Source organism: Mastigoproctus giganteus, chromosome 1 (assembly GCF_048544385.1).
Source record: "Mastigoproctus giganteus isolate SK-2022 chromosome 1, ASM4854438v1, whole genome shotgun sequence".
Classification (NCBI taxonomy): domain Eukaryota; kingdom Metazoa; phylum Arthropoda; class Arachnida; order Uropygi; family Thelyphonidae; genus Mastigoproctus; species Mastigoproctus giganteus.
In genome coordinates this window covers 54,055,705-54,083,385 of record NC_143575.1, presented here as the reverse complement: position 1 = coordinate 54,083,385, position 27,681 = coordinate 54,055,705, and the positions used below count along the sequence as shown (strand labels likewise).

Below are 27,681 nucleotides of genomic sequence, written 5' to 3'. Positions count from 1 at the left end.
TGTCTATTAATAACCACTCTGTTTTTTTCCCACTCAACCATCCCTTTATCCATAGTAATAACTTGCCCCTTTATGCCACATTTCCCCAATTTGTACAAAATGCAGCAATATCAAAAGCTTTCCTGAAATTCCAGTTACATGATATCAACCCTCTATTTTTGCATCTAGTTCCTTTGTTACTGCATCATATTATCTAATCAAATTGTTCAGACAAGATTAGCTCATAATAAATCTATGCTGTGATTAAAGTATAACTGCACTCATGTCTAGGTTGGCCTTGGATTACTTCTTTAACCACTGACTCCATTATTATTGCTGAAACATAAGTGAAGCTAATAAGTCTGTAATTCCTCATGTCACTCTTTCATCCCCCTTTGTGAATTGGGGGTACATTCATACATCTGCAGTCCAGAGGGACCTCCCCCAAATCGAAAGATGCTCTCATAATTATGGCTAAGATTTTGCTTACCTCCTTTGCTGCTAAAATATAATATACAGAGTATCCTTGAAGCTGACATTGATATTTATTGAGGGAATGGTTCATTAAAATACAAGAAATTGTCTATACTCAGTTTGAATTAGGAGCAGCAGGTTTTGAGTTAATGATGTCATTTCCACTTCTAGCTTTTTGTGAACATCACGAAGTGGGGTAAAAAAAAGTAAAGTGCAGCCATTATCAACCCACTGCAGGGTGGAAGCCTCCTCAACAATTCATGCTGAGGGAAATGGACCATAATCTGCCACGCTGGTCCAGTGCGGGTTGGCAGATCGACCGTATTCAGCAGTCAGGGGCTTGAACCCCGGTCTACTCAAAGAGCGTGTGCTACTGCACTCCCGCTCCTGCCCACTCGGCTACGGAGGCCGTCACGAAGTGGGGTATACGAATCAAATTGTTCCACAAAATATTATGCAAATTGTTACCGTATTTTTTTTTATAAAACCTGATGAAAATGTATGACTGCAACGAACAGATTTTTGCTGTGATACAGTAACGTGTATGGCAAGTAGAAGAGCATAGCATTAACATTAGCAGAATATGCAGACATTACCTTTGTGTATGGTGTATGTGAAGGAAACGCTAAAGTTGCAGCCACTGAATACCAGTATCATTTCCAACAAGACAACACACTAATTGGCATCAACATCCACAGTGGACATTGATGTACCCCATTCCCTCAAATTACAGCGGATGTTAAAAAACATCCACTGTAATTTGAGAGAATGAGGTACAAAAAAAGGCATTACAATCAAGACCGATATTTTACACAAGCAGAAGTAGAGGTGCTGGATATCATGACATTACATCCCTCCACCAGCAATGAAGAGTTGCTGCAAGAAAGGGTCATTACATAACCTTCATTTGGTGCACACTGTGTGAATATGGGCTGCGTGCATACCATGTACAGAGACTGTACAAGCATTGCAAGCAGGAGATTCACTTGCACATCAGCAATTTTCTTTATGGATACTTAATCATATCAACAAAGCCCTGACTTTCTTGTCAATATCCTTTGGACCGATGGACATGACACTGCTTGAATTTGCCATTGTAGGAGATAACATTAATCATCATGAATTCCCTGCCTGCCTAAATGCTGATCATTACTTACAGTTTTTTGCATATGCCGGCCCTGATCATATTCTACACAAGCAGAGGTAGAAGTGCTGGATATTATGACATGAGTTCCCTCCACCAGCTCATGAAGAGGTTGCTGCAAGGACTAGTTATCCAAAGACCTTCGTTTGGCACACATTGCATGAACATGGACTGTATGCATACCATATACAAGAGTTCAGACATTGCAAGCAGGAGATTCACTTTCTTACAAGCAATTTTGTTTATATCATATTGAGTAGGTCCTTGAGGTTGTCACAGACATTCTCTCAGATAGGCCAGACTTGCTACCAGGGAGTAAAACACTGATATTCGGGTGACACGCAAGTGAAGTGGACCCAATTTCAGCAAAGTCTGGACGGTCTGTGACAGCCAAATCCTCTGCTTGCACCTTCACCATAGTGCGACTGTTAGTAATCCTGGATATAACCCCCATGCACAAGCACACTGTGGGCGACCACCCATGTGTGAACCAACGTAAGCAGGGGTCAAGGTATGGCGCCTACGCCACATGGAAAAGTGCCACCCCTCTGTATTACCAGGCAATACTAGGTGGTAGATGACTCTCATCAACCGGTGCAATACCACCACTTTGCTTATTGGAGGCTTGAAGTGGTGTAACCCATGTTTAATCTCCAGAGCTAAGTTCCGGTCAACCCTTCCCCATCTCTTCCATCATGCAGTATGACTGATGTCTTTTGAGGTTATGATGAACACCATGGTGAGATCCAAACTTCCTTACATTTCGAGGGTACAGCTCTAAAACAGTGTTTGCAGAGCAGCCGCTAAGTAGTACACTGGACCGAACCTATTCGTAACTCTTTAGGATGCTTCCAGATCAGCTAGTGTATAATCTTGCTACCTCTACTCTGCCAGATAGTGACTGGAAGGAGTCCGAGTAGTGTGTATGTGGGGGCATTGTTGAGGCCACGTTATGTCAAGGATCTGGGTATATTCTTACCATGTGTATGCCATATCCAAAAATTTCCTTACTTCATACAGCATGTCCCCCCCCACTTTTTCTTACTATTGAATAAACCATGAATTGTCAAACTAATAAAGTAAGCTTATCTGCAAAAAGATCTAAACCTCCCAAACACTTCCTAGTTCATTTCACAAATATACATGGTCTCAATTCTAATCTCAACAATGTCCATTTCCACTTGCAGTCAGTCAAACCCCCATGTACTTTTTCTGACAGAATCTCAGTTATCGGTTGATTCAACTACTGCTCATCTCAGTTGCCCAAATTATTTGCTGTATGATTCCATTTGCCTCAAAGGTGGTACTTGTGCATATGTCCATTCCAATATTCCCTGTCAGAGACTTGGTAATTTGGAATCTCCTATTTTCAATCTTCTCTGGCTTAAAATCTCTCTACCTCATTCTGTAAAATTCATCTGTTGTCTCAATCGTTCTCCCAACTCCAGTAATCACTTAGAGCTCTTTGACTTCCTCTCTTTGCAATTTGACTTTCTCCAAACCAACTTTCCTAACAGTGAGGTAATTTTTCTTGGTGATTTTAATGTTCACATCTTCAGCTGGCTTCCATTTTCTAGTCACACGACCTAGCTGGTCGAGATCCTGAGGCTTTTGCAATTACTAATGGCCTTGCACAGATTATTCATTTACTTACAAGAATACCAGACAATCCTAACCATACAGCTAACGTGCTTGATTTTTTTCTCACAAAGAATCCTTCTAAGTACACGGTCGAAGTGAATGGTCCTTTAGCCACCTCAGATCACAACTTGGTGATGGTCTCTTCTCCAATGGAGCCTTTATCTCATAACTATTCCCAACCTCGTGTTTTTTGGCATTACAAGAATGCAAAATGGAATGACCTGGGAGATTTCTTTTCTTTTCCTTGGTCGGATTACTGTTTCAAATATTCTGATGTCAGCGTTTGCTCAGATTGTGTCAGGTAAAGTTATTTGTAGGAATGGAATCCTTTATCCCACACTCCATTTTAAAATCTCGTCCTTTATCTAAACCTTGATTTTCCAATAAATGTGCCAAGGCTGTTCAAGAGAAGAATGTTCCATATTATAATTGGCTTGTTTCCAATTCTTCAGTTTCATTTTCTGCCTACACCAAAGCTGGCAACAATTGTAAAGCAGTTATTAATCAGTCCAAACTAGATTTTGAACAGGTTAAGAGTAGGAAACTTGCTTCTTGCCCTAATAGTATCCGAGCATCCTTGTCTCTTGTCTACAACTTTTGCCCACCTCTGCCAAAACCAGATGGTTCTGTTATCACTTCAGCCAAGGATAAAGCTTGACCTGTTAGCATCCCATTTTTCTTCGGGGCTGTCCTCAAGGTTCGGTCCTTGGCCCACTACTGTGGAATATTGTCTTGGACACCTTTCTTAACATCGATCTCCATGAAGTACAATCTCATGCATTTGCAGACGATCTCATTTTGATGATACACGCAAACTCAAGAGCCGCGTTAGAGGTCCTCGTGAATCAGGCCCTGACCGCTCTCCAAGAATGGGCAAACCGAAATCAACTCAAAATATCCCCTACAAAAAAAAACTCCATCCTACTAAAGGGATGCCTTGATCTTAGGCGGCCTCCGCAAATAAAAATTGGGCAGGAAACAATCAAATTCTCCAACCAACTGAAATACCTAAGCGTGATATTGGACCAAAACCTGTCATTTCAGGACCATCTGAAATATCTCCGCAAAAAAATAAGACACTATGCAGCCATGGTTGCCAGAGTCACGCTTAAAGAATGGGGCTTGAAAAAGCGAGTCCTCAAACTGTTCTACAAAACTATCTTCACTCCGATCATCACCTACGCATCCGGTGCATGGTTTCAAAAAACTACAACAGCAGTAAACAGACGTATCATAGACCAAATTCACAGATCCATCCTCCTAACCATCACTCGCACTTGCCGCACAGTGAGCACCCATGCCCTGCAAGTGCTCGCCGTCACTCTCCCTCTGGACTTAGAAATCGTACAACGTGGCCTACTGTACTACCTAGACAAAGGTACCCCACAGACTTTTTTTGGGATTCACTATTGACCCAACCAGAAACAAAAATATGGAAAAGAAGAGGATACAAACTCACCTGCAGCAGGCACGGCAGGAAAGGTGGAGCAACTCTCAAAAGGGAGAGATCACAAAGAAATTTCTACCCAATATTGAACAAAACTACCCAACCTCACCCAACTGGTCTCCCCAGGTCTACAAGTAATGTACCTCTTAACTGGACACATAGCGATTAATGCCAAACTGTCTCTACTTGGGATCCAGGTTGATCCAACTTGCACTTGTGGGGGGACTGGAGAGCTGGCAGCACCTCATGTATGACTGCAGGCTCTATGAAGACCTACGTGGTGTTTTACTCACCAGAATCCACTACTTACCACAGGGACAAGAACATCACCTCCTAGACACGCCTTCAAGCCTTCTCGGATTATGCACAGGCACTGTTTGTGAGGAGGAGGAGGAGAAACCAGATTGCCGCAGCCCACAACCCATTACCATTATAACCAAAGAACATCTGTTCTTCAGCTCGCTTGGACTGGAACACCAGAAATGACCCATCCCCAAGAATTAGAAAACTCAGGAAACAAACTATACCAAAATAGACTAACATGGACGGGACCCATGAAAGACAAATGGAGATGACTACCAAACTTAGAGACACTCTCCTGAGAACTTGAAAGGCTTAGGAAATAAACCACACTAAGGTAAAGGACTAACATGGACGGGACCCATGTTAGTCCTTTACATGACAACTCGGACATGACCACCAGATTGGACACCACCAACAGGGTCATTGTATAGTTTTCCTGCAGACACTTGTTGGTGATTGCACCGGGCTCCCTTGCCTGGTGCCTTTCTACCCCCTCCCCTTGCACCCCCTACTTTCTCCTGGTGAGGCATGGGCCTGCCTCACTGACTTCTGGGGTTGCCTACTCTATCATTCCCATATTTCTGCCTTAACCCCCCAGCCTTCAGTCTCCCACCCACTCTATCTTCATGCTAGCGAATGTCCCACACACAAAAACTTAATTATGTCAAAATTCCCATTCGCACATCCTTTCGGCCTTTATTATGCAAGCATTATCCCCCTCACCTAACGATCATCAAACCGACGATGATGGATATATGTATCGCATACATGGATCTGTGTACATATGTGCATATAAAAGAGCAGGCGCGTTTTTGTCTGTACGTACATGCATATAAAAGAGCGTGCACGTGTTTTTTTTTTTTTTTTTTTTTTTTTTTAGGTCCTAGCCTCTGAAATCTCAGGAAATTAGGTGTGGCAGGACCTGCCAGAGTGAAACTAAAACTACTGGGTTCCTGGTCTGCCTCCACAAGATGAAGGTGGGGCAACATTGGGCCTCAGCAGGGGTTCTGCGGCTAAACGACCAGATGAACAACGGTACATGACACTACACATATACAATATCCGTACACTTTTAAACCTCTGCCATTTCCAGCAAACTGGTACACCCACAATGAAAGCAATGCGGAGATGGGGGAAACCCCTGGTGCCGTCTGACACTAAATACACCTTACACCTTTTCTTCCAACTTATGTATTAATGATCTTAGTAAAATACCTCCCACAATTCCCAACACACTCCATTCAATAACTCCTCTGGTCTTCCATCAGAAGGATGACAGAAGGATTTTGATGACTCTTGATGCTAAGAAAGCTCCAGGTTTGATGATATTTCTGCACTTGTTCTTAAAACCTGTGCTCCTGAACTTAATCCTGTTCTTTGCCGCCTTTTGTCACTTTCTTATTCCAAAGGTGTTTTTCCTTCTGCTTGGAAATTTTCTCATACCCAGCCAGATCCTAAAAAGGGTGAAAAATTTCTCCCATCTAATTATCATCCCATTGCAATTACTTCTACTCTTTCTAAAATAATGGAGAAATCAGTTAACCGCCAACTCTTAAACTACCTAGAAACCTTCCATCTGATCAATGATCGCCGGTATGGATTCCATTAGTGTCAATCCATTGGTGATATTCTGGCTTATGTTACCCATTTATGGACAAATTTAATGGAAAAGTTCGGTGAAACACAAGCAGTTGCTCTTGACATCTCAAAGGCTTTCGATTCTGTTTGGCATAAAGGTCTTCTAAACAAGCTTCCATCTTATGGTTTGCCAACTGTTTTTTGTAATTGGTTATCCAGTTTTCTTTCTGATCGCTTACTGAGGGTGATGGTAGATGGCTCTCAGTCTTCTAACATCTCCCCTAAGGTTCAGTTCTTTCCCCCACTCGTTTCCTCTTGTATATTAATAACCTTCTTCCACTGACTGGAAATCCTATCCATAGTTTTGCCAATGATAGCACATTGCATTCCACTTTCCATTTTGAGACACCTTGCCCTGCTCAATCAGCTTTAACTTCTCAAATATCTGCTACCAATTCCTTAAATACCGATCTCCAGGTAATTCTCTAGTGGGGCAAAGACAACTTAGTTGATTTCAATCCTTCTAAAACTGTCTTTTCTTATATCTCACAAAAAGGATTCTTTTGCTCCTATGCTTATCTTTGATGACACTCCGATTTCTAGGCAAGTTGATATATCTCTTTTGGGGATTACCCTGACTTCTAATCTCTCTTGGCACAAGAACATTATAAATATTGCTTCCTCTGCATCTAAAAAACTTTGATTTCTCTTTCACTCTCGGCGTTACTTTTCTTCCAAACAGCTGTTCATTCTGTACAAATCGCAAATCAGCCCTACCATGGAATATTGTTCTCACATCTGGGGCGGTGCCCCCAAAACCTCTCTCTCAGGCTTCTAGATTCCATTCAGAAGAGGGTAGTTAGGTTAATTAAGGACTCATCTCTAACTGAGTATCTCCATTCACTGTCTCATAGATGTACTGTTTCTGCTTCGTGCCTTTTCTACAGATACTTCCATGGGCACTGTTCTTCTCAGTTGCCTTCTATAATTCCCGCTCTCTCTTTCAAAACAGTCTGAACAAAGGTTGTTCCAGAAAATGGCAGTTCAACTGCCATTTTCTGGAACAACCTTTCTTCATATGTATTTTCTGAAAATTACCGTCTCCAGAAGTTCGAGTTTAATGTCAACAAATATCTTCTCTCTCTCTCTTTTCAACCTCCAACCCAAGCACGGTACTAAGTACTATAGGTTCTAATACCTCTCGTGTTTGGGGTTTTCATAAAAAAAAAAAAAAAATCAAAAACAGCCCTGTCTTTCTTGTCAATATCCTGTGGACCGACGAGGCAACAATTCCATGAGATGGGATATTCAACATGCACAATCTCCATCCGTGGTCAGTGGAAAATCCTCACACTGGTGGAGCATGGGCCTGACCACTGTACTAACTGGGAGCATCTTCTCAATCGCACTCATTCTTCTGACTTTCCTCCCCCACTCTGCCTGTACACTAGTGTATGCCCTACGCATCAAAATTTAAGCCTTGCAAATTGAACCTCACCCATTGACTTTCAGCCTCCAACCTAGCAGACTTTTTTTTTTTTTTTAGGTCCTAGCCACTAAAATCTCAGGAAATTAGGTGGCAAGACCTGCCAGAGTATATGTAAGTTACGGGTTTTCTGGTCTGCCGCCACAGGGTGTAAGTGGGGCAACATTGTGCCTCAACAGGGGCCCAGCAGCTAAACGACCAGAACAACAGCGGTACATGACACTAAATGATCCAAGGTCTGCACACTTTTAAATCTCTGGCATTTACAGCATACTGTAACACACCACAACGTAAACAACACGGAGATGGGGGAAACCCCTGGTGCTGCTTGACCTTAAATACACTTGTACAGTGTTATTAAGTTCCTGAATGCTCTTCACTCCATAGCCAAATTTTAATCAACAAACATTTATTGTTCTGGATTTATTGATAACCATGTACAGTACAAGTAACATTATTCAGATGCTTAGTAAGAATTAAAATAAAAATGTTTTTACATAAATAAAACACTTCTAATTAAAGTAAGCTTTTTAATAATGATTTCTTTTCATAAATTTACTATTATACGCAAAACACCAGAAGTAGAAATGATATCACTAATCTGTTTAACACTCTAACTCAAAACCCATTGCTCCTACTTCAAACTGGGTGTAAACTTTCTTCTTGTATTTTAATGCACCATTCCCTCAATAAATATCAACATTGATTTCAAGGACACCATGTATATGGATAGATCCAATAATGTTTAGATCCCATCCACCCTGGTGCCTTTTTTACATTTCTCTTCAAAAAGTTATGCATATAGCCTAAGTATTCAGGGGTAATTTGCATTATTTACATATTCTGTACTCAGCAAGCTCAGGTGAGCCAATCTATAGCATAATTTAATATAGTCACATGATTGGAGACAAAATTGGAGACAAAATTTCAAGTCATTCACAATGGAAAAATTTTAATTTTTCCATTGTGAATTTGGAAATAACTTTTGTTTTCACCATAAAAATACAGTAAAGTGTTGATTATCCGTGGTAATTCAGGGAAACTAGAGCCCGGATAATTGAAAAACATGATAAATCAAAATTACATTTTTATTTGTTTAAGTAACTTCCAAAACACATAAAAACACATAAGATATTACATGTATATAACAACCACAATAATATTTTATTCCTTTTGATAGAAAGTCTGTGATTTTTGACTGGTTTTTTTGTAGCATTATTTTTTCTTTTATTTTTCTTATGTGTCCATGAATTTATAAAATTTCAATTTAATTATATAGTAAAATTTCAATATAAACTACATCATTTTGACTTTCCATGAATTTAAGTTGTTTGTTTGTTATTTGGTTTTTAGGAGCATTAGCAACTATGGCCATATTGCTCCGGGGATATGCGGTGGTCATTCTCTGACCTTTCTGCATCCTCCGTATTTGGTGGGCACAGGCTCGAACCCCAGTCTAATCAAGAAGCGTGTGCTACGCACTGCTGCTCCTGCCCACCTGGCTACAGAGGCGCCATGAATTTAAGTAATGTATCTGCAGCTGTTTGAACTTCATTACAACTTCCTTTGCAAGCTGTCTGTAGTTCCTTATCATTGTCCTCATCAGGTCCTGCTGCAGGTTCATGCACACTTTCGATTTGTCATTGCATATATCACAAGTCATTTTCGGTTATTTTTTCTTAGCTGGCTTCATTTTTGTCTATATTTAACTATTTGATTAACACTTGCCTTGTCTAAGTCTTCGCATCCTTCAATATTTTGAACTGAGTTTAAAAATCAGGAACAATTTCTACAGTATTATTTGAGTCTCCCACGTCCAACTTAATTTCAGTGATTACAAAGTCATCGGTCAATATTTTTTTTTTGAACAATTTTTTCACTTCTACCTCTACTCTGCCAGATAGTGACTGGAGGGAGTCCGAGTAGTGTGTATGTGGGGAGCATTGTTGAGGCCACGTTACGTCAAGGATCTGGGTATATTCTTACCATGTGTATGCCATATCCAAAAATTTCATTACTTCATACAGCATGTCTCCCCGCCTAATTTTTCTTACTATTGAATACACCATGAATTGTAAAACTAATAGAGCAAGCTTATCTGCGAAAATATCTACACCTCCCAAGCACTTCCTAATTCATTTCACAAATATACGTGGTCTCAATTCTAATCTTAACGATGTCCATTTCCACTTGCAGTCTTCCAAACCCCATGTAATTTTTCTGACAGAATCTCAGTTATCAGTTGATTCAACTACTGCACATCTCAGATGCCCAAATTATTCGCTGTATGATTCCTTTCGCCTCAAAGGTGGTACTTGTGCATATGTCCGTTCTGATATTCCCTGTCAGAGACTTGGCAATTTGGAATCTCCTCTCTTTGATCTTCTCTGGCTTAAAATATCTCTACCTCATTTTGTAAAATTCATCTGTTGTCTCTACCATTCTCCCAACTCCACTAATTACATGGAGCTTTTTGACTTCCTCTCTTTGCAACTTACTTTCTCCAGTCCAACTTTCCTAACAGTGAGGTAATTTTCCTTGGTGATTTTAATGTTCACAACTTCAGCTGGTTTCCATTTTCTAGTCACACCGACCCAGCTGGTCGAGATGCTGAGGCTTTTGCAATTACTAATGACCTTGCACAGATTGTTCATTTACCTACAAGAATACCGGACAATCCTAATCATATAGCCAACACGCTTGATCTTTTTCTCACAAATAGCACTTCTAAATACGCGGTCGAAGTGAGAGGTCCTTTGGGCACTTCAGATCACAACTTGGTGATTGTCTCTTTTCCAATGGAGCCTTTATCTCATGGCTATTCCCAACCTCGTGTTGTTTGGCATTACAAGAATGCAAAATGGGATGACCTGCGAGATTTCTTTTCTTCTTTTCCTTGGTCGGATTACTGTTTCAAAACTTCTGATGTCAACGTTTTCTCAAATCGTGTCAGTGAAATTATTCTTGCAGAAATGGAATCCTTTATCCCACATTCCACTTTAAAATCTCATCCTTTATCTAAACCTTGGTTTTCCAATAAATGTGTTAAGGCTGTTCAAGAGTAGAATGCTGTATATCGTAATTGGCTTGTTTCTAATTCTTCAGTTTCATTTTCTGCCTACACTAAAGCTCGCAACAATTGTAAAGCAGTTATTAATCAGTCCAAACTAGAGTTTGAACAGGCTTTTAATCAGTCTAAACTAGAGTTTGAACAGGCAAAGAGTAGAAAACTTGCTTCTTGCCCTAATGGTAGCCGAGTATTCTTTTCCCTTGCCAAAGCTATTGGCCGCAACTTTTGCCCATCTCTGCTCCCACCTCTGTCCAAACCAGATGGTTCTGTTGTCACTTCAACCAAGGATAAAGCTGACCTGCTATCATCCCATTTTTCTTCCAACTCATATATTAATGATCTTGGTAAAACACCTCCCACCATTCCCAACACTCTCCATTCAATGCCTCCTGTGGTCTTCCGTCAAAAGGATGTCAGAAGGATTTTGACGAATCTTGATGCTAAGAAAGTCCAGGTCCCGATGGTATTTCTCCACTTGTTCTCAAAACCTGTGCTCCTGAGCACAGGTTACTCCTATTGTTTGCCGCCTTTTTTCACTTTCTTATTCCAAAGGTGTTTTTCCTTCTGCTTGGAAATTTGCTCATATCCAACCACCTAAAAAGGGTGACAAGTCCCTCCCATTCAATTATCGTCCCATTGCAATTACTTCTACTCTTTCTAAAGTAATGGAGAAATCAATTAACCGCCAACTCTTAAACTACCTAGAAACCTTCCGTCTGATCAACGATCGCCAGTATGGATTCCGTCAGTGTCGATCCACTGGTGATGTTCTGGCTTATGCTATCCATTTATGGACTAATTCAATGGAAAGGTTCGGCGAAACACAAGTAGTTGCTCTTAACATCTCAAATGCTTTCGATCGTGTTTGGCATAAAGGTCTTCTAAACAAGCTTCCATCTTATGGTTTGCCAACTGTTTTTAGTAATTGGTTATCCAGTTTTCTCTCTGATCGCTCACTGAGGGTGATGGTAGATGGCTCTCTGTCTTCTAACTTCTCCACTAATGCCGGTGTCCCCCAAGGTTCAGTTCTTTCCCCCACTCTTTTCCTCTTGTATATTAATGACCTTCTTCCGTTTACTGGAAATCCTATCCATAGTTTTGCCAATGATAGCACATTGCATTCCACTTTCCATTTTGAGAAACCTTGCCCTGTTCAATCAGCTTCAACTTCTCGAAAATCTGCTACCAATTCCTTAAATGCCGATCTTCAGGTAATTCTCCAGTGGGCAAAGACAACTTAGTTGATTTCAAACCTTCTAAAACTCAGTCTTGTATTATATCTTGCAAAAAGGATTCTTCTGCTCCTATGCTTATCTTTAGTGACACTCCGATTTCTAGGCAAAATGATATATCTCTTTTGGGGATTACCCTGACTTGTAATCTCTCTTGGCACAAGCACATTACAAATATTGCTTCTTCTGCATCTATAAACTTGGTTTTCTGTTTCGCTCTCGGCGTTACTTTTCTTCCAAACAGTTGCTCACTCTGTATAAATCGCAAATCCACCGTGCCATGGAATATTGTTCCGACATCTGGGTTGGTGCCCCCAAAACTTCTCTCAGGCTTCTTGATTCCATTCAGAAGAGGGCAGTTAGGTTAATTAATGATTCATCTCTAACAGAGTCTCTCCACTTGCTGTCTCATAGACGTACTGTTTCTGCTGCATGCCTCTTCTACAGATACTTCCATTGGCACTGTTCTTCTGAATTGGCTTCTATAATTCCCGATCTCTCTTTCAAAACAGTCCGAACACGTGCTGCCACCAGCCAACATCCATTTACTGTCCAACTGCAAACTCACAAAATCAACTTTTCATCTTCCTCGTTTATTCATTCAACTGCCGTTTTCTGGAAAAACATTCCTTCATACGTATTTCCTGAAAATTAGTCTACAGAAGTTCAAGTCCAATGTCAACAAATATCTTCTTTCGTCTTCTCAACCTCCAACCCAAGCTCGGTACTAAGTACTATAGGTTCTAATACCTCTCGTGTTTGGGGTTTACATAAAAAAAAAAAAAAAACCTTTAACTTCCACCCATGCAGTAAAAACATTATAGATAGCATCTTTAATTGTTACTGACTTTCAAAATAAAAGAGGATTCTTTTCTTCCATGATAAAGTCCATCATGAAGGTCTTTCTATACAATCATTTCATGCTCTCAATCACCCCTGTTCCATAGGTTGTACCAGTGGTGTGACGTTGGGTGGAAGATAAATGGCTACACTATTGCCATTTTCTGGAGATAGTTTTTCCAATGGAAGATAGGATGGAGCGTTATCTAATAACAAAATTGCTTTGTGGGGGGGGTGAGACTTTTACGAGACAAATTTTTTAACATGAGGAAAGAATTTATCTATCCATCACTTGTCGAATATATCCCTAGTCATCCATGCAGATTGGTGATTATAATAATCTGTTGGAACATTAGTAGTGTCCTTTAAACTACAAGGAGATTTTGAGTTTCCCAATATGGTTAATTTTAATTTGTCATTCCCTGAAGCATTTGCACAGTATAAAATTGTTATCCAGTCTTTGCTAATTTTATATCCTGGTACATTTATCTTTTGTACAGATGCCAACGTGTGATTGGGCATTGCTCGCCAATAAAGTCCCATCTCGTCTGCATTGTAAATTGCGATGGAACAAGAACCCTTTCTTTAATAATCATAGCTAATTCATCACAGAATAAAGTTGCTCCTACATCTGCACTGAGCTTTGAAAAGCTCAGTGCAGATGTAGGAGCAACTACTAGGTTTTTAAATCATTTCAGCCAACCAGATGAAAATGTAGGTGTTCCAGGCATTTCAATTTGTCAAAAAATATTTTGCCTTGCATTAAAATCATTGGTCCAGATATTGGAGTTCCTTTAGTTCTTTGTTGTAAAAACCACTTTATCATTATGCTTTCAAGTTGTTCATTTGTAGCTCCTTTGAGCAATCTTCTTTGTGAAGCACAAGCAAATGTGTCACATTTGGAAACAAATTTATCTATATTGGGCTGGTTTTTAATGATGTCCTGTACTTTAATGATGCCAATTCCAAATTCGTCCGCAAGCTTTGAAACACTTTCACCTTTTTCACGTCTTTTAATAATTTCCAGTTCCTTTTCTACCATTAAAAGAACTTGTTTTCATTTACATGACATTTTTAGGGGTTGAAATGTGAGATAAATATTATGTACAACACATGGCAAGCAAGAATAGGAACAAGCTTTCATGATGTTTAGTAGACAAATGCAGATAGGTTACATTTGTATGTTATTTGGTATTAGAAATGCAGTAAGTGTTTCAAGACACTTGACTTCGCATCTGCAGATATAAAAACATCTGATTTACAAGGTGGCAAAATGAGAGATGCGACAGTGATTTCCCATATGTACTTTACGAATCCACTTGCACAGATAAATAATATTCTTTAAATGTTTGCTAAAAATAAAACTACATACATATAGAGGACCACAGTTAATCTGACCCTGTGGATAATTGAGCACCTGATAACTGACTTTTTACTGCAAGTATGCCTTTTGCTATCTAAATGGTCTAAAAATATTGTCAGAAATCACATTTGAATTTTTTTATTAGATAATACATTAGCTCTGGCCCATACTCTCCACAGAATGGTAGTGACTAGTATTATGACAAAATGTGAACTTGTGCTACTGGATTGATTCAGTGGGTAATGTGCTTGCCTAAAAAATAAATGTCACAACTTTGAATCCCATCTCTGGTATGGGCGTTGCACTTGTCTGGTATTTTTTAATATGAGGTATAAATGGCATGACATGATTTCAAAAATCAAGTCACCTTAAAAACTAAATACATACTACTGTACTACTACATGCTATACTATGAAAATGCATCATTGAATGTCTCACAAAATTAATGATTTTTTTTTTATATTGCAAATAACTGACGCTCTAGAATATTTATAAAAACAGAAAAAAATTTGGGTTTCTAAATTGCTAAAGGATCATAATGGACAAATCCAGCACTTTTTTCTTATTATTATTATTATTTTTTTTAAATCCAGCCAGTTAATTCCTCTCTGCCCTTGTACTGTCAACTACCCTTGGAAAAAATATTTAAAAAGTGTCACATTTTTGATAATTCTAGGTTTTTGAATGCTGGATTTATGATAATATAATATACTGTATTCTATGTTTTTGAATGCTGGATTTATGATAATATCATAAATCCAGCATTCAAAAACATAGAATACAGTATATTATATTATCATAAATTCAGTATTCAAAAACATAGAATACAGTAGAATATTCTCATTCATTTTTATAAAGTTATTGAAAATTAAAAGTCAACACAACAGCAATAAGTAAAGGTTTTCTTTTCATTTCAGCATAAAAAGGAACCTGGTAAATAGACTTTCTTATTTATTTTGTTGTCCTCTCCCTTCATAATATAAAAATTAGCACTTTTATAATATAAAAATTAGCACTTATTACAGTTTTTTACAAAATATTGAAATTAATTTACTTTCACCTGTTTTTTTTTTGTTTTTTTTCTAGCCTATTCTTTGTATTGCTGTATCACCTGAAGAAAACATAGCTGCTCTTGGAGGTAATGATGGCATCATAAGGTTAATTAATGTAAAAACAGGAAAGGTATTGTTGTTTACAGAACTAAAAATAATTTTCAATAAATGACATCCTATTATACATTAATGTGTATAATAGGGTTTCATTTATCATATATTTTATTTTTAATTTTAATGTGCACATCTTAATTTTATACATCATACATTAATTTTTATAGCTGAATCAGATGTGACCAAACCATAGCTCATAAGCTGCATGCAGTTTTTGATACTTCAACTATGACACTCAGAGAAATATAAACTGGAAGAATCTGTTCTTCAAAATAATACCTTGAATAACAGAAATAAAATAAAAAGCACATTTGTGATTTTAATACCATTTAACATTTTTCAAGAAATTTGTGCACTATTTCTAACTTTTATTCAGCCTGTCTTGCCTTAAAAAAATACAAAAAATTCAGAAAAACTCTTATTGTGTATTTATTCATCAAGTATTTCACTATTAGGAAGGGCAGTTTCATCCCCTCGACCTTGTTGTTTAAACAGAAAGAATCCCTCTCTTGGTTTCTGCAAATGTGTGAGCCAAGAGATATTTTAAGCACACCTGAAAATGGAATTTTTTCCAAACCTATTACTGTACAAAACCCTTAAATATAAAAAAAAAAAATTTAACATTGTCATGGTGGCAAGAGAAGTGAAGAACCATAACGAGGGGAGGTGCAGCACTTGGGGTGAAAATTAATTTCAATGTCCCCCCACTATCCTTCTTTTCCAGCAGAAATTTTATGACAATGGGTAATTTTGAGCTCCACTATAGTCATGCTTAAGAATGGCTACCTCTTCCTGCATCTCTGTTGCTATGTCTCTGTAAAGAATATCCAATGGGCATGCATTCATATGAAAATGAAAAAAGTCAAAGCCTTTTATGATTGGAAAAATTTTCAAATTAAAAATTTGTTCATGGAACAAATTCTGGATGATCTGGGGACATCTCTGTACTCGTGTGTAGCTATGTACGTAACAGAAAATCATAGATAATTTAAGATTTTCTGTGACTTCCTCAGAGGATATTATAGAATGAGGGCAGCTACTAGTAGAAAAAGCATTGCTTTTTTGTATATAAAAAAGCAATATTCAGCATCAGCCACTGACAGAATTTCTAAGAAATGTTGTGACCTTTCTTGCAAATTTCACCAAAAAAAAAAGTGAAGCCTTTAGACCGGGCACTATCTATTGCTTAAAGACAAAGTAGTGGAAAGCATTGTTATGTAGGGTCATAGCTGTTTTTAAAGACAGAGTTGAACCTGAATATTCCTCAGGAACTGCACATGATAATAGCATCACAGAATGTGGTTATAAATAAAACAGTTAATAAATGCACTTGTGAATCATTTATCAGTTGTTTTAGAAAAGTTGGACTCAATTTCATATCTGAAATTCACAATGAATGAGGAATGGAGGTGGATCACAGAAAATGCAGTTTCCTGTGATCTGTGAAAGAGAAGTGATGTAGTAGTAGTAGTAGACAATCCAATAATAACAGTATTGGTGGGGGAGGGGGTGTTAATGAGGTCAGTATGACAAAACTTACTGAATGATGGTTGCATTTTTCATATACAGTACTAAGCTCCTATCTTTGCTTTGACTGATAAGTTTATCATAAAGTCTATCAAATAAAGAGCTTAATGTCACGTTATATTTCTAGATTTTACTTAAAAGAAAAGTGCCTTTTTGCAAGAATCTCATATTACTGCATACGCTAAGAGGAATATAGCAAAGCTTCTTTATCTGCAGCCTACCTCTTTAATATGCCGACCGGGCTAGCCGAGTGGGTAAAGTACCTGCCCGGCAACCCAAAGGTTGCGGGTTCGATTCCCGCCTCGGGCTTGGATCAAAGTACTGCAAAAACCTTGGGAGGTGCAATATGGCCACAGAAGCCGATGCGTCAACAACTACCACCACCACTACCACCTCTTTAATATCTACTGAGTTTATATAAAATGCACAGGAAAGGAATTTTAAAAAAATTAACATAGGAGTTCACATCTTGCAAGGATTGTAAACTAAAAATGCAGGGAAATAGTTTAGGACAGGCATGGAAATTAAAGAGGAAGGAAAATATTCACAGTAAAATATTCAAAGTGCATTGGAGACAAATGAGAATACCTAAAGCACCTTTAACACGTTGACTGCCACATCGGCCATATACGTCCAACACCAACATTAGATTTTTTAGGTGCTGTGTCAGACCTATATGGCTGACACCATCTGTTTCGGTCGGAGCTACATCAGCTGTATAGTGCTGATGATTGATGGGAATTTACGTTATTTTTGAAAAGCATGGCCCCTGGTGATACATCTGATGACATTTTCATTGTGCTATGAGAAAAAATAAGCAAGTAACTGCTGATCATTTAAAATATCTTTATTATACGAATTTTACAATTACAAAATTGTGTAGATTTGTAGTGTTGACTAAAACTCTTTAAACACATGAAAGATTGACAATTGCAGTCTGGGCAATAAGCAGAAACTCTTTTCCCCTTATTGCTGCAGATCTTCCTTCAGATTCTTTCAATTTCACATAACTTGAAACACATATTATTCTAACTTTCTTGTTTTTTTTGTTCAATTTTGTAGTTAATATATGAATATTACCGCTTTTTGGCTTTTCACGTTTCTCTTTCCATGCTATATTTAGTAAATTTGTAACTATCTCTTCCTGAAAGCTTCTTATCTTTATATTTTGTCACTTGGCACTCTTGTACACCACATAGACATTGAAAAGCAATATAACAAGTATATACTATATCGCTAATTTATGGTACCACTTTATCCCCTTTCTTAGCATTGTGGCATATGAACCCATTTGGTTCAACAGATAAGTACCTGCTTTTCGTTTATTATATGCTAGAATAGGAAGTCTTTTTTTTTTTTTTTTTTTTATGAAAACCCCAAACATGAGAGGTATTAGAACCTATAGTACTTAGTGCCATGCTTGGGTTGGAGGTTGAGAAGACGAGAGAAGATATTTGTTGACATTAAACTTGAGCTTCTGTAGATTGTAATTTTCAGGAAATACATATGAAGGAAGGTTGTTCCAGAAAACAGCAGTTGAATGAATAAACGAGGAAGATGAAAAGTTGGTTCTGTGAGTTTGAAGTTGCACAGTAAATGGATGTTGGCTGGTGGCGGCAAATGTTCAGACTGTTTTGAAAAAGAGAGAGAGAGAGAGAGAGCTGGAATTATACAACCAATTCAGAAGAACAGTGCCCATGGAAATATCTGTAGAAAGGGCATGCAGCAGACACAGTGCATCTATGAGACAGCGATTAGAGAGAGACTGTTACAGGGGAATCATTAATTAACCTAACTACCCTCTTCTGAATGGAATCTAGAAGCCTTAGAGAGGTTTTGAGGGCACCGCCCCAGATGTGGAAACAGCATTCCATGGTAGGGTGGTGTGGGTTTGCGATTTGTACAGAATGAACAGCTGTTTGGAAGAAAAGTAACGCCGAGAGCGAAAGAGAAAACCAAGTTTTTTGATGCAGAGGAAGAAATATTTGTAATGTGCTTGTGCCAAGAGAGATTAGAAGTCAGGGTAATCCCCAAAAGAGAGATATCATTTTGCTTAGAAATTCGAGTGCCACTGAAGATAAGCATAGGAGCAGAAGAATCCTTTTTGCAAGATATAAGACAAGGCCGAATTTTAGAAGGATTGAAATCAACTAAGTTGTCTTTGCCCCACTGGAGAATTACCTGGAGATTGACATTTAAGGAATTGGTAGCGAATATTCGAGAAGTTGAAGCTGATTGAGCAGGGCAAGGTTTATCAAAATGGAAAGAGGAATGCAATGCAATTATTGGCAAAACTATGGATAGGATTTCCAATCAATGGAAGAAGGTCATTAATATACAAGAGGAAAAGAGTGTGGGAAAGAACTGAACCTTCTATGGATAGAATTTCCAGTCAGTGGAAGAAGGTCATTAATACACAAGAGGAAAAAAGTGGGGGAAAGAACTGAACCTTGGAGAACACCAGCATTAGTGGAGAAGTTAGAAGACAGAGAGCAATCTACCATCGCACACACACAGTGAGTGATCAGAGAGAAAACTGGATAACCAATTACAAAAAACAGTTGGCAAACCATAAGATGGAAGCTTGTGTAGAAAACCTTTATGCCAAACATGATCAAAAGCCTTTGAGATGTCAAGAGCAACTGCTTGTGTTTCACCGGACTTTTCCTTTGAAATTTTCCATAAATGGGTAACATATGCAAGAATATCACCAGTGGATCGACACTGATGGAATCCATACTGGTGATCATTGATGAGATGGAAGGTTTCTGGGTAGTTCAAGAGTTGGCGGTTAATTGGTTTCTCCATTACTCTTTCTAAAGTAGAAGTAATTTCAATGGGATGATAATTAGATGGGAGAAATTTGTCACCCTTTTTAGGAACTGTCTGGATATGAGCAAATTTCCAAGCAGAAGGAAAAATACCTTTAGAATAAAAAAGTTAAAAAAGGCGGCAAAGAACAGGAGTAAGTTCGGGAGTGCAGGTTTTGAGGACAAGTGGAGAAATATCATCAGGAACTGGAGCTTTCTTAGCATCAAGATTCGTCAAAATCTTTTTGACAGAAAACCAGGTGAGGAATTGAATGGAGCATGTTAGGAATGATGGGAGGTGTTTTACCAAGATCATTAATACATGAGGTGGAAGAAAAATGGGATACTAGCAGGTCAGCTTTATCCTTGGTTTTGACAGAGGTGGGAGCAGAGATGGGCAAAAGTTACGGCAATAACTTTGGCAAGAGTCCAGAATGCTCGGCTACCATTAGGGCAAGAAGCAAGTTTTCTACTCAGCCTGTTCAAAATCTAGTTTGGACTGATTAATGACTGCTTTACAATTGTTGCGAGCTTTGGTGTAGGCAGAAAATGAAACTGAAGAATTGGAAACAAGCCAATTACGATATGCAACATTCTTCTCTTGAACAGCCTTAGCACATTTATTGGAAAACCAAGGTTTAGATAAAGGATGAGATTTTAGAGTGGAGTGTGGAATAAAGGATTCCATTCCTACAAGAATAATTTCACTGACACGATCTGAGCAAACGTTGACATCAGAAGTTTTGAAACAGTAATCCAACCAAGGAAAAGAAGAAAAGAAATCTCACAGGTCATTCCATTTTGCATTCTTGTAATGCCAAACAATATGAGTTTGGGAATAGCCATGTGAGATAAAGGCTCCATTGGAGAAGAGCCCACCACCAAGTTGTGATCTGAGGTGCCTAAAGGACTCTTCGCTTCAACCATATACTTAACAGGGTTGCTTGTGAGAAAAAAAGATCAAGCGTGTTGGGTGTATGGTTAGGATTGTCTATTATTCTTGTAAGTAAATGAACAATCTGTGCAAGGTATTAGTAATTGCAAAAGCCTCAGCATCTCGACCAGCTTGGTCGGTGTGATTAGATAACAGAAGCCAGCTGGAGTTGTGAACATTAAAATCACCAAGGAAATTTAACTCGTTGTTAGGGAAAAAAATTTTACTGGAGAAAGTCAAATTGCAAAGAGAGGAAGTCAAAGACCTCCAAGTGATTAGTGGAGTTGGGAGAATGATAGAGACAACAGATGAATTTCACAGAATGAGGTAGAGAGATTTTAAACCATAGAAGATTCCAAATTACCAGGTCTCTGACAGGGAATATCGATACGGACATATGCACAAATACAACCTTTGAGGTGAAAGGAATCATACAACGAATAATTTGGACAACTGAGATGAGCAGTAATTGAATCAACTGATAACTGAGATTTTGTTAGAAAAAGTACATGTGGTTTGGCAGACTGCAAGTGGAAATGTACATTGTTGAGATTAGAATTGAGACCATGTATATTTGTGAAATGAACTAGGAAGGGTTTGGGAGGTTTAGATCTTTTTGCAGATAAGCTTACTCTATTAGTTTAACAATGCATGGTATATTCAGTAGTAAGAAAAAGGTGGGGGGGCATGCAATTTTTGATTATGGCATACACATGGTAAGAATATACCCAGATCTTTGACATAACGTGGCCTTGGCAATGCCCTCCGCATACACACTACTCGCATATACACTAGCTGATTCAGAAGCCTCCTAAAGAGTTAACAATAGGTTTAGTCCAGTGTACTAACTAGCAGCCGGCCTGCAACACTGTTTTAGAGCTGTACCCTCGAAATGTAAGGAAGATGGGATCTCGCCATGATGTCCATCATAACCTCCAAAGTCATCAGTCATACTGCATGATGGAAGAGTTGACCAGAACTTAGCTCTGGAGACTAAACATGGGTTCCACCACTTCAAGCCTCCAATAAGCAAAGTGGTGGTATTGCACCGGTTGATGAGAGTCATCTGCCACCTGGTATTGCCTGGTAAAACAGAGGGTTGGCATTCCTCCATGTGGTGTGGGCTCCACTTCCTTTACTGGTGGGGGTCCATCAACCATTTCTGGGGCATGCTTTGTTGTCAATAGTCTCACATTTTGAGCATCTCGTCACTTTAGAACAACAATTCCAGTTTTTTCTTCCTTGGCAATCATCCCCCCCCCTTTATCTAGTTTCGAGTACATGACTTCTGTAGGCATAAATTTTTTACTGGCTCGTAATGTACCAACAACAACATGAGTTTTTTGGTAAAAAAACGATAACTCCAGATTGTAGCTCGTATAAAATTTGTCTAAGTACGAGGTCCAACCTTCATTTAGAAGTCCTTGCAATAATTCTTCACAGACCTTTGCATCTAAACCTACAGATGTGCTGTAATTTTCAGATTATTTGAATAAATCTTACTTGACCAGGTGTATCCTTCAGTGGAACATAACTTGAAGAACTTGATTCCATATCTGCAAGCGTTATTTGGTATATATCGTTGGAATATCAGCCTGCCCCTTCAAGGAATAAGAGTTTACTCCTTGACTTGAGTGTCACCCGAATATCAGTCAATGATGTAATCTTGGCCGGGGAAAAACCTTTTTCTGAAATTTTAGTTGCAAAACGTCTATCAGGTGTTGTATCTTCTTACCAAGTCTGTCCCCTGGTATGCTAGTTTCATTGTCTGAAAAGGGAATGAAGCATAACAGCAATTCAGATCTGTTGCAAGACATTTTTGTTACCAAGTTATTTTTATAGATAGGTTTGGTTGACCAGTAAGATGATATAGTGCCCAATGTTACTAGTCCCATCCACATAAGAAACCCGAAAAACTTTCTTATCTCATCAGCAGTTGTTGGAACTCACTTTTTTAGATGACTGTGTCACAGAACTCGGGTACTTTGAATTTTCTGTTCAGCATTTCTGTTTGTTTCTGTTACAATAAGAATTATGACTTATTCATCAAAAAATAATGAAAATGCCTCAAAATGAATATTTCTTGCCATGACTATTTGCAGTCCCAGTTTGCCTGTAAAATCATATCTTTTTTGGCATCTTTCGTGTTCAGTCCATTCAATAACTTCATTTGTTTCAGTCACTTCAATACCTCCTCCTCCTTCAATATCTTCAGTATCTCCTCCTCCTCCATTTGATGAAACATCCCAATCAGGATATTTTATCAAATCATCTGAGTCAAAATCTTGTTTTTCACCCTTCAGAAGTACTAAGATTTTCAGCAATTTCCCTCAGTTCTTTTTTTTAGCCATTGCTTTGTAGAGGTTTTTTTTTTTTTTTTACAACACACTTGTACAAACTTGTGTAGAAACACAGCACAATACAGTGGATAATACAGTGCACTACCGCATTTTTTTTAACAAACTTGTTTTAACAAAAGCTTTAATAATACTGACAAACTTATTTTGACAATTTTGTGATAAGTTTATTGCACACTATGTGCAATAAATTGATCACGAACGACCTTCATATGTGTGACCCAATACAGTCACGTGTATGTGGCTGACATGGCTTCTCAAGAAATAAAATAACTTACTGAGCCTTTCAGCCACATATATGTGACACAAAAAGGAACTTTTTTGAGATTTTAAGTAAAAAAAAAACGACATAACACTGACATTACAATATTTATTTTAAAATTACTAATCAAATGATTTACTAAATATTTTTTGGCCCGGAGAAATTTTTTCTTAAACTAGCTTGGCAGTCAACATGTTAAAGATCAGTTGTCATGATAAGTCATCATATAACTAAATGAAATTTTTCTTAATTCTGTGATGTCACCAAGAATAGAACACCACTCTTGTGGTGTTCTACTCTTCGTACCTGAAACCTGTCACAGACATTCTTCTAGGTACAATAGTTACCTGAGAACCTAAAACACTGATGCAACTGATATTAAGATCCCAAGTGCGACCAAATTTTAATAAAGTTTGGCCATTCTGTGATAACCAGATCCTCTGCTTACACCTTCACAATGGTGAAACTGTAAATAACCCTGTGTATACTCCCATATGCAAGGTCAGGAACACTGAACTTAGTAAACTGGTGGTGACCATCCAGGTGTGACATCCAAATCACACAGGTAACCCACCATGTCACCAGGCAATACTAGGTAGTATATGACTCTTTTCATCTGGTGCAATACTACACATTACTTATTGGAGGCTTGAAGTGGTGAAACATATTTAATCTCCAGTGCAAAGCTCTGGCAATTCCCTACCCCTATCTCTTATGTCTTGTAGTATCATGTGTTTCTGAGGTTGTGATGGGCATTGTGGTGATCTCTTTGAGGGTATAGACATGAGATCAAGTTTTGCAGGCTGGCCACGAGATAGTCCCCCAATCCGAACCTGTTGGTAACTCTCAGCTAGCATATAATCTTGCTGCCTCTACTCTGTCAGCTAGTAACTGCAGGGATTTCAAGTAGTGTGTATGCAGGAGGTGCTGTTGAGACCACGTAATGTCAAAGAGCTGGGTATATTCTTGCTCTGTGGCATATGTCACATCCATAAATTTCATTAACTCATATATAGTGGACTTAGTGTGTATCTGTTGGCGGTACCAGTGGTCCCACCACAAAACCACATAAAAAGTGTCACTGTGTGAAAAAGCAGAAACTGCCAAGGCCATATGAGGGTGTGAGTAGTGTAAGTATTGTGAGAACATTGTTGTTATGTTCTTCATCTGCCCACTTAGTTACTGGAAAGCCCTCCACCAGGAAAGGGCATTCCAGCATCGTCCATGGCAATAGAAGCTGAGCCAGGTTAGTAGAGGGATGCCTGTTGGGGTGAACTCCTCCTGCCTAGGAAGGAGGGAGTGGTCCCAGCAAAAGAAGTTGGGGAAGTAGGAAGGGGGAAGAAAGCATTGAGAAAAAGAAGGGACCACAAGGAGGGGATCCCTCAGGTGAGTAGGAAATCATAGACAACTATTGGAAGAACACCCAAAGACAGGTGAGTGAGGAGTGGGTGAGTGCCAGAGGATGGCACCCTTGCCCCAAAGAGGAGAGTGCAAGCACAAGGAGGGGCCTGCATGGAGAAATCCCATGGCAGCATAGTAACATCAGCAAGAGATCCAACCTCTGAGGGGTTGCATGAAGTTGAGGTTCAGCACCTGAGAGCACAGAACAAGGTTCAGGCAAAGGTGATATACTCTGGAGCTGGTGGGACCACAGGAGTGGGAGCAACAGCCAGAAGATTTTTTCTATGCTTGAGAGTGGTACAAAATTGAATGAAGGCATTGAATGCTTCCTTGTTGGCTGTTAGAGAATGAGGTGGATCAACGGCTGGAAGATGGTCTGTAGGAGGAGCTTCCGTCTGAGGTAAAGGTAAACTGTACAGTCTTTTAAAAGATGGGGTCTAGTCTTCCCTCTCATCACAGAGGCAGATGTTGTCTTAAGCACATCCAAGCTGTTTGAGATGGACTTTAATGGAGCCGTGACCAGTCAACATAAAAGTGGTTTCCAGGTGTGGAGTAAACCCGGCCATGGTATGTTTGTTTAAGTGACTATCAAGAATGAATTTTCTGGTGGCTTTGCCTTTGCATCCAGAGGACCGCCATAAATTGGTAAATTTTGACCACAAACTCTTCTTGTCCAAAAAGTGATTGTCCTCTGTAAGGGTGGATATACCGAGAAAGATAGTTTGAATGTTAGACCTCACTGCGAGGAGTCCACGGTAGGCAATGTAGAGACCTAGAGGGAAGTTGCTAGGATCACATGGAGAGCTCGAGAGGATGTGGTTCTGCAAGCCCTGGTTATACGTAATAAAGAAGAGCCGCTGAATTTGATTGACTTTGTTTGCAAAGGTTATTCTGTCTACCCTGTGACACCATCTGGTGTCACAGGATAGAAACATCTTATGGTGATACAGGATGGTATCACCTAAGATGTTATTGGGAGAAAAACAGCAGCATGCATGAGACTGAGGGTTCCTTCCTTTGAGTCCCCAGTGCAGGTGACCCTAGCAAGCATCTCTGTGTACTTCTTTACTTTAGCTTTGATGTAGTCCAGGTGTGGAAAAAATGTCCATTTATGGTCCAATTTGATTCCAAGATATTTTATTGTAATGCAGGAATTGAGGAATGCACCCCAAATGCAAATAACTGGAGATCTAAATATGTCCAGAGTTCCTTGATGGTGGAGATTATTATTATTATTAGCCATAAGGTGCAAGGAAGCCTGAGGCTAATGCTGCATCATCAAAAAAAAAAAAAGTTCTGAATTACCCCAAGATAGAGAGAGAGAGAGAGAGAGAGAGAGAAAAAGAAAGGGAATCGCCAAGAAAAAAAAAATGATGATATCCAGCTCAGAACCCTGTGTGTGTGCCAAGCCCATACTCACCAGATGTGAGCCCCTGGGATTATGATCAGCTTATGTATTTCTGTCCAATGTGCAAGAGCAGACAGGACATCTTTTGCCTGCAACTCAAGGGGGGGGACAGGGGGGACCCTCAACAAGGATAAGAAGATCGTCCACATATGCAAACATGGAGGTAAGCTGGAAGGAGTTGCAGAGCCCTTCATCCAGCACCATATTCCATACAGCCGGGCCTAAGATAGAACCTTGAGGGCACCCTCTAGATGTTGACCTGGTTATCCTATGGAAGAGGGGCTTGATTTTCCTATCAGTGAAGTAATGATGAGACTGTTGTAGGTTTCTGTTGGACATTGTTTGTCTTACCTGTCTGATGACACTAGGCCACCAGACTGAGTGAAATTCTGCCTTGAAATCAATGAAGACTGCCAGAACATATTTGAATCCATATTCTTCCCTTATCTTGCTAAGCTGTAGTAGAGCACCTAGGTCTGAAGCCAAATTGGTTTGTAGAAGAGAGCTGTTTATCCAGGTACCTGGTTGAAAGTCTGGAAAGAAGAAGTCATTCCTGAATCTTCCCCAGAATCATAAGAAGTGCTATCGGACAGTAAGCAGCAGTTTGGTTTGAGGTGGTTACTTTGGGGATGAGTCGGAGGTTTGTGTGCTTCCAGATGTCTGGGAAGCAGCCCTCCCGAAGGCAGGAATTAAACAGGTCCATAAGAAGCTGGGGGGGGGGTAGTTTACCAGATCCGCTGCATCACTTTGCTCTCAATCAGGTCAAGGCCTGGAGCCTTACCTGGCTTGATTTTGCTGATGACTTCAGCAAATGTTGAAGTCATCCAGGGAACACACTTGGGAAACTTTTTCCACTTGGCCATTGAGGCATTGCAGGCTGCTGAGATGATGTTGGTAATAAGCTCAGCCTTGGAGGAAGCAGACAGCCTCTCTAGCTCTGCAGGAGGATGTTGCAGAAGGAGATTTAAGGGTGGAGTCGAAGACTTCACAGTTGGTAGTTTTGATTGTGAATCAAACAGAGTCATTAGGCAGCAGGGTGCCAGTTGGTTGGTCATGTGTGATGTTAAAAGTAATGACCTGGTGATCGTTCGTGGTGAGGAACTCTTTTACTTTCCAGTTAAAGATGTAGGGGCCTCCGTAGCCAGGTGGGCAGGAGCAGCAGTGAGTAGCACACGCTTCTTGATTAGACTGGGGTTCGAGCCCGTGATCACCAAATACGGAGGATGCAGGAAGGTCAGGGAATGACCACCACATATCCC

General features: G+C 39.3%; 1 protein-coding gene across 3 annotated transcripts in view; it reads left to right on the top strand.

Annotated features, from left to right (window-relative positions):
• LOC150090805 (telomerase protein component 1-like) overlaps positions 1-27,681 on the top strand; it is an 827,340-nt gene that overhangs the window by 547,562 nt on the left and 252,097 nt on the right. For all 3 annotated transcript variants that reach the window (XM_090372947.1, XM_090372938.1, XM_090372956.1), the window contains exon 32: positions 15,644-15,739. In XM_090372947.1, the coding sequence (XP_090229073.1) occupies positions 15,644-15,739 (96 nt within the window). The remainder of the gene's footprint in view (positions 1-15,643; positions 15,740-27,681) is intronic.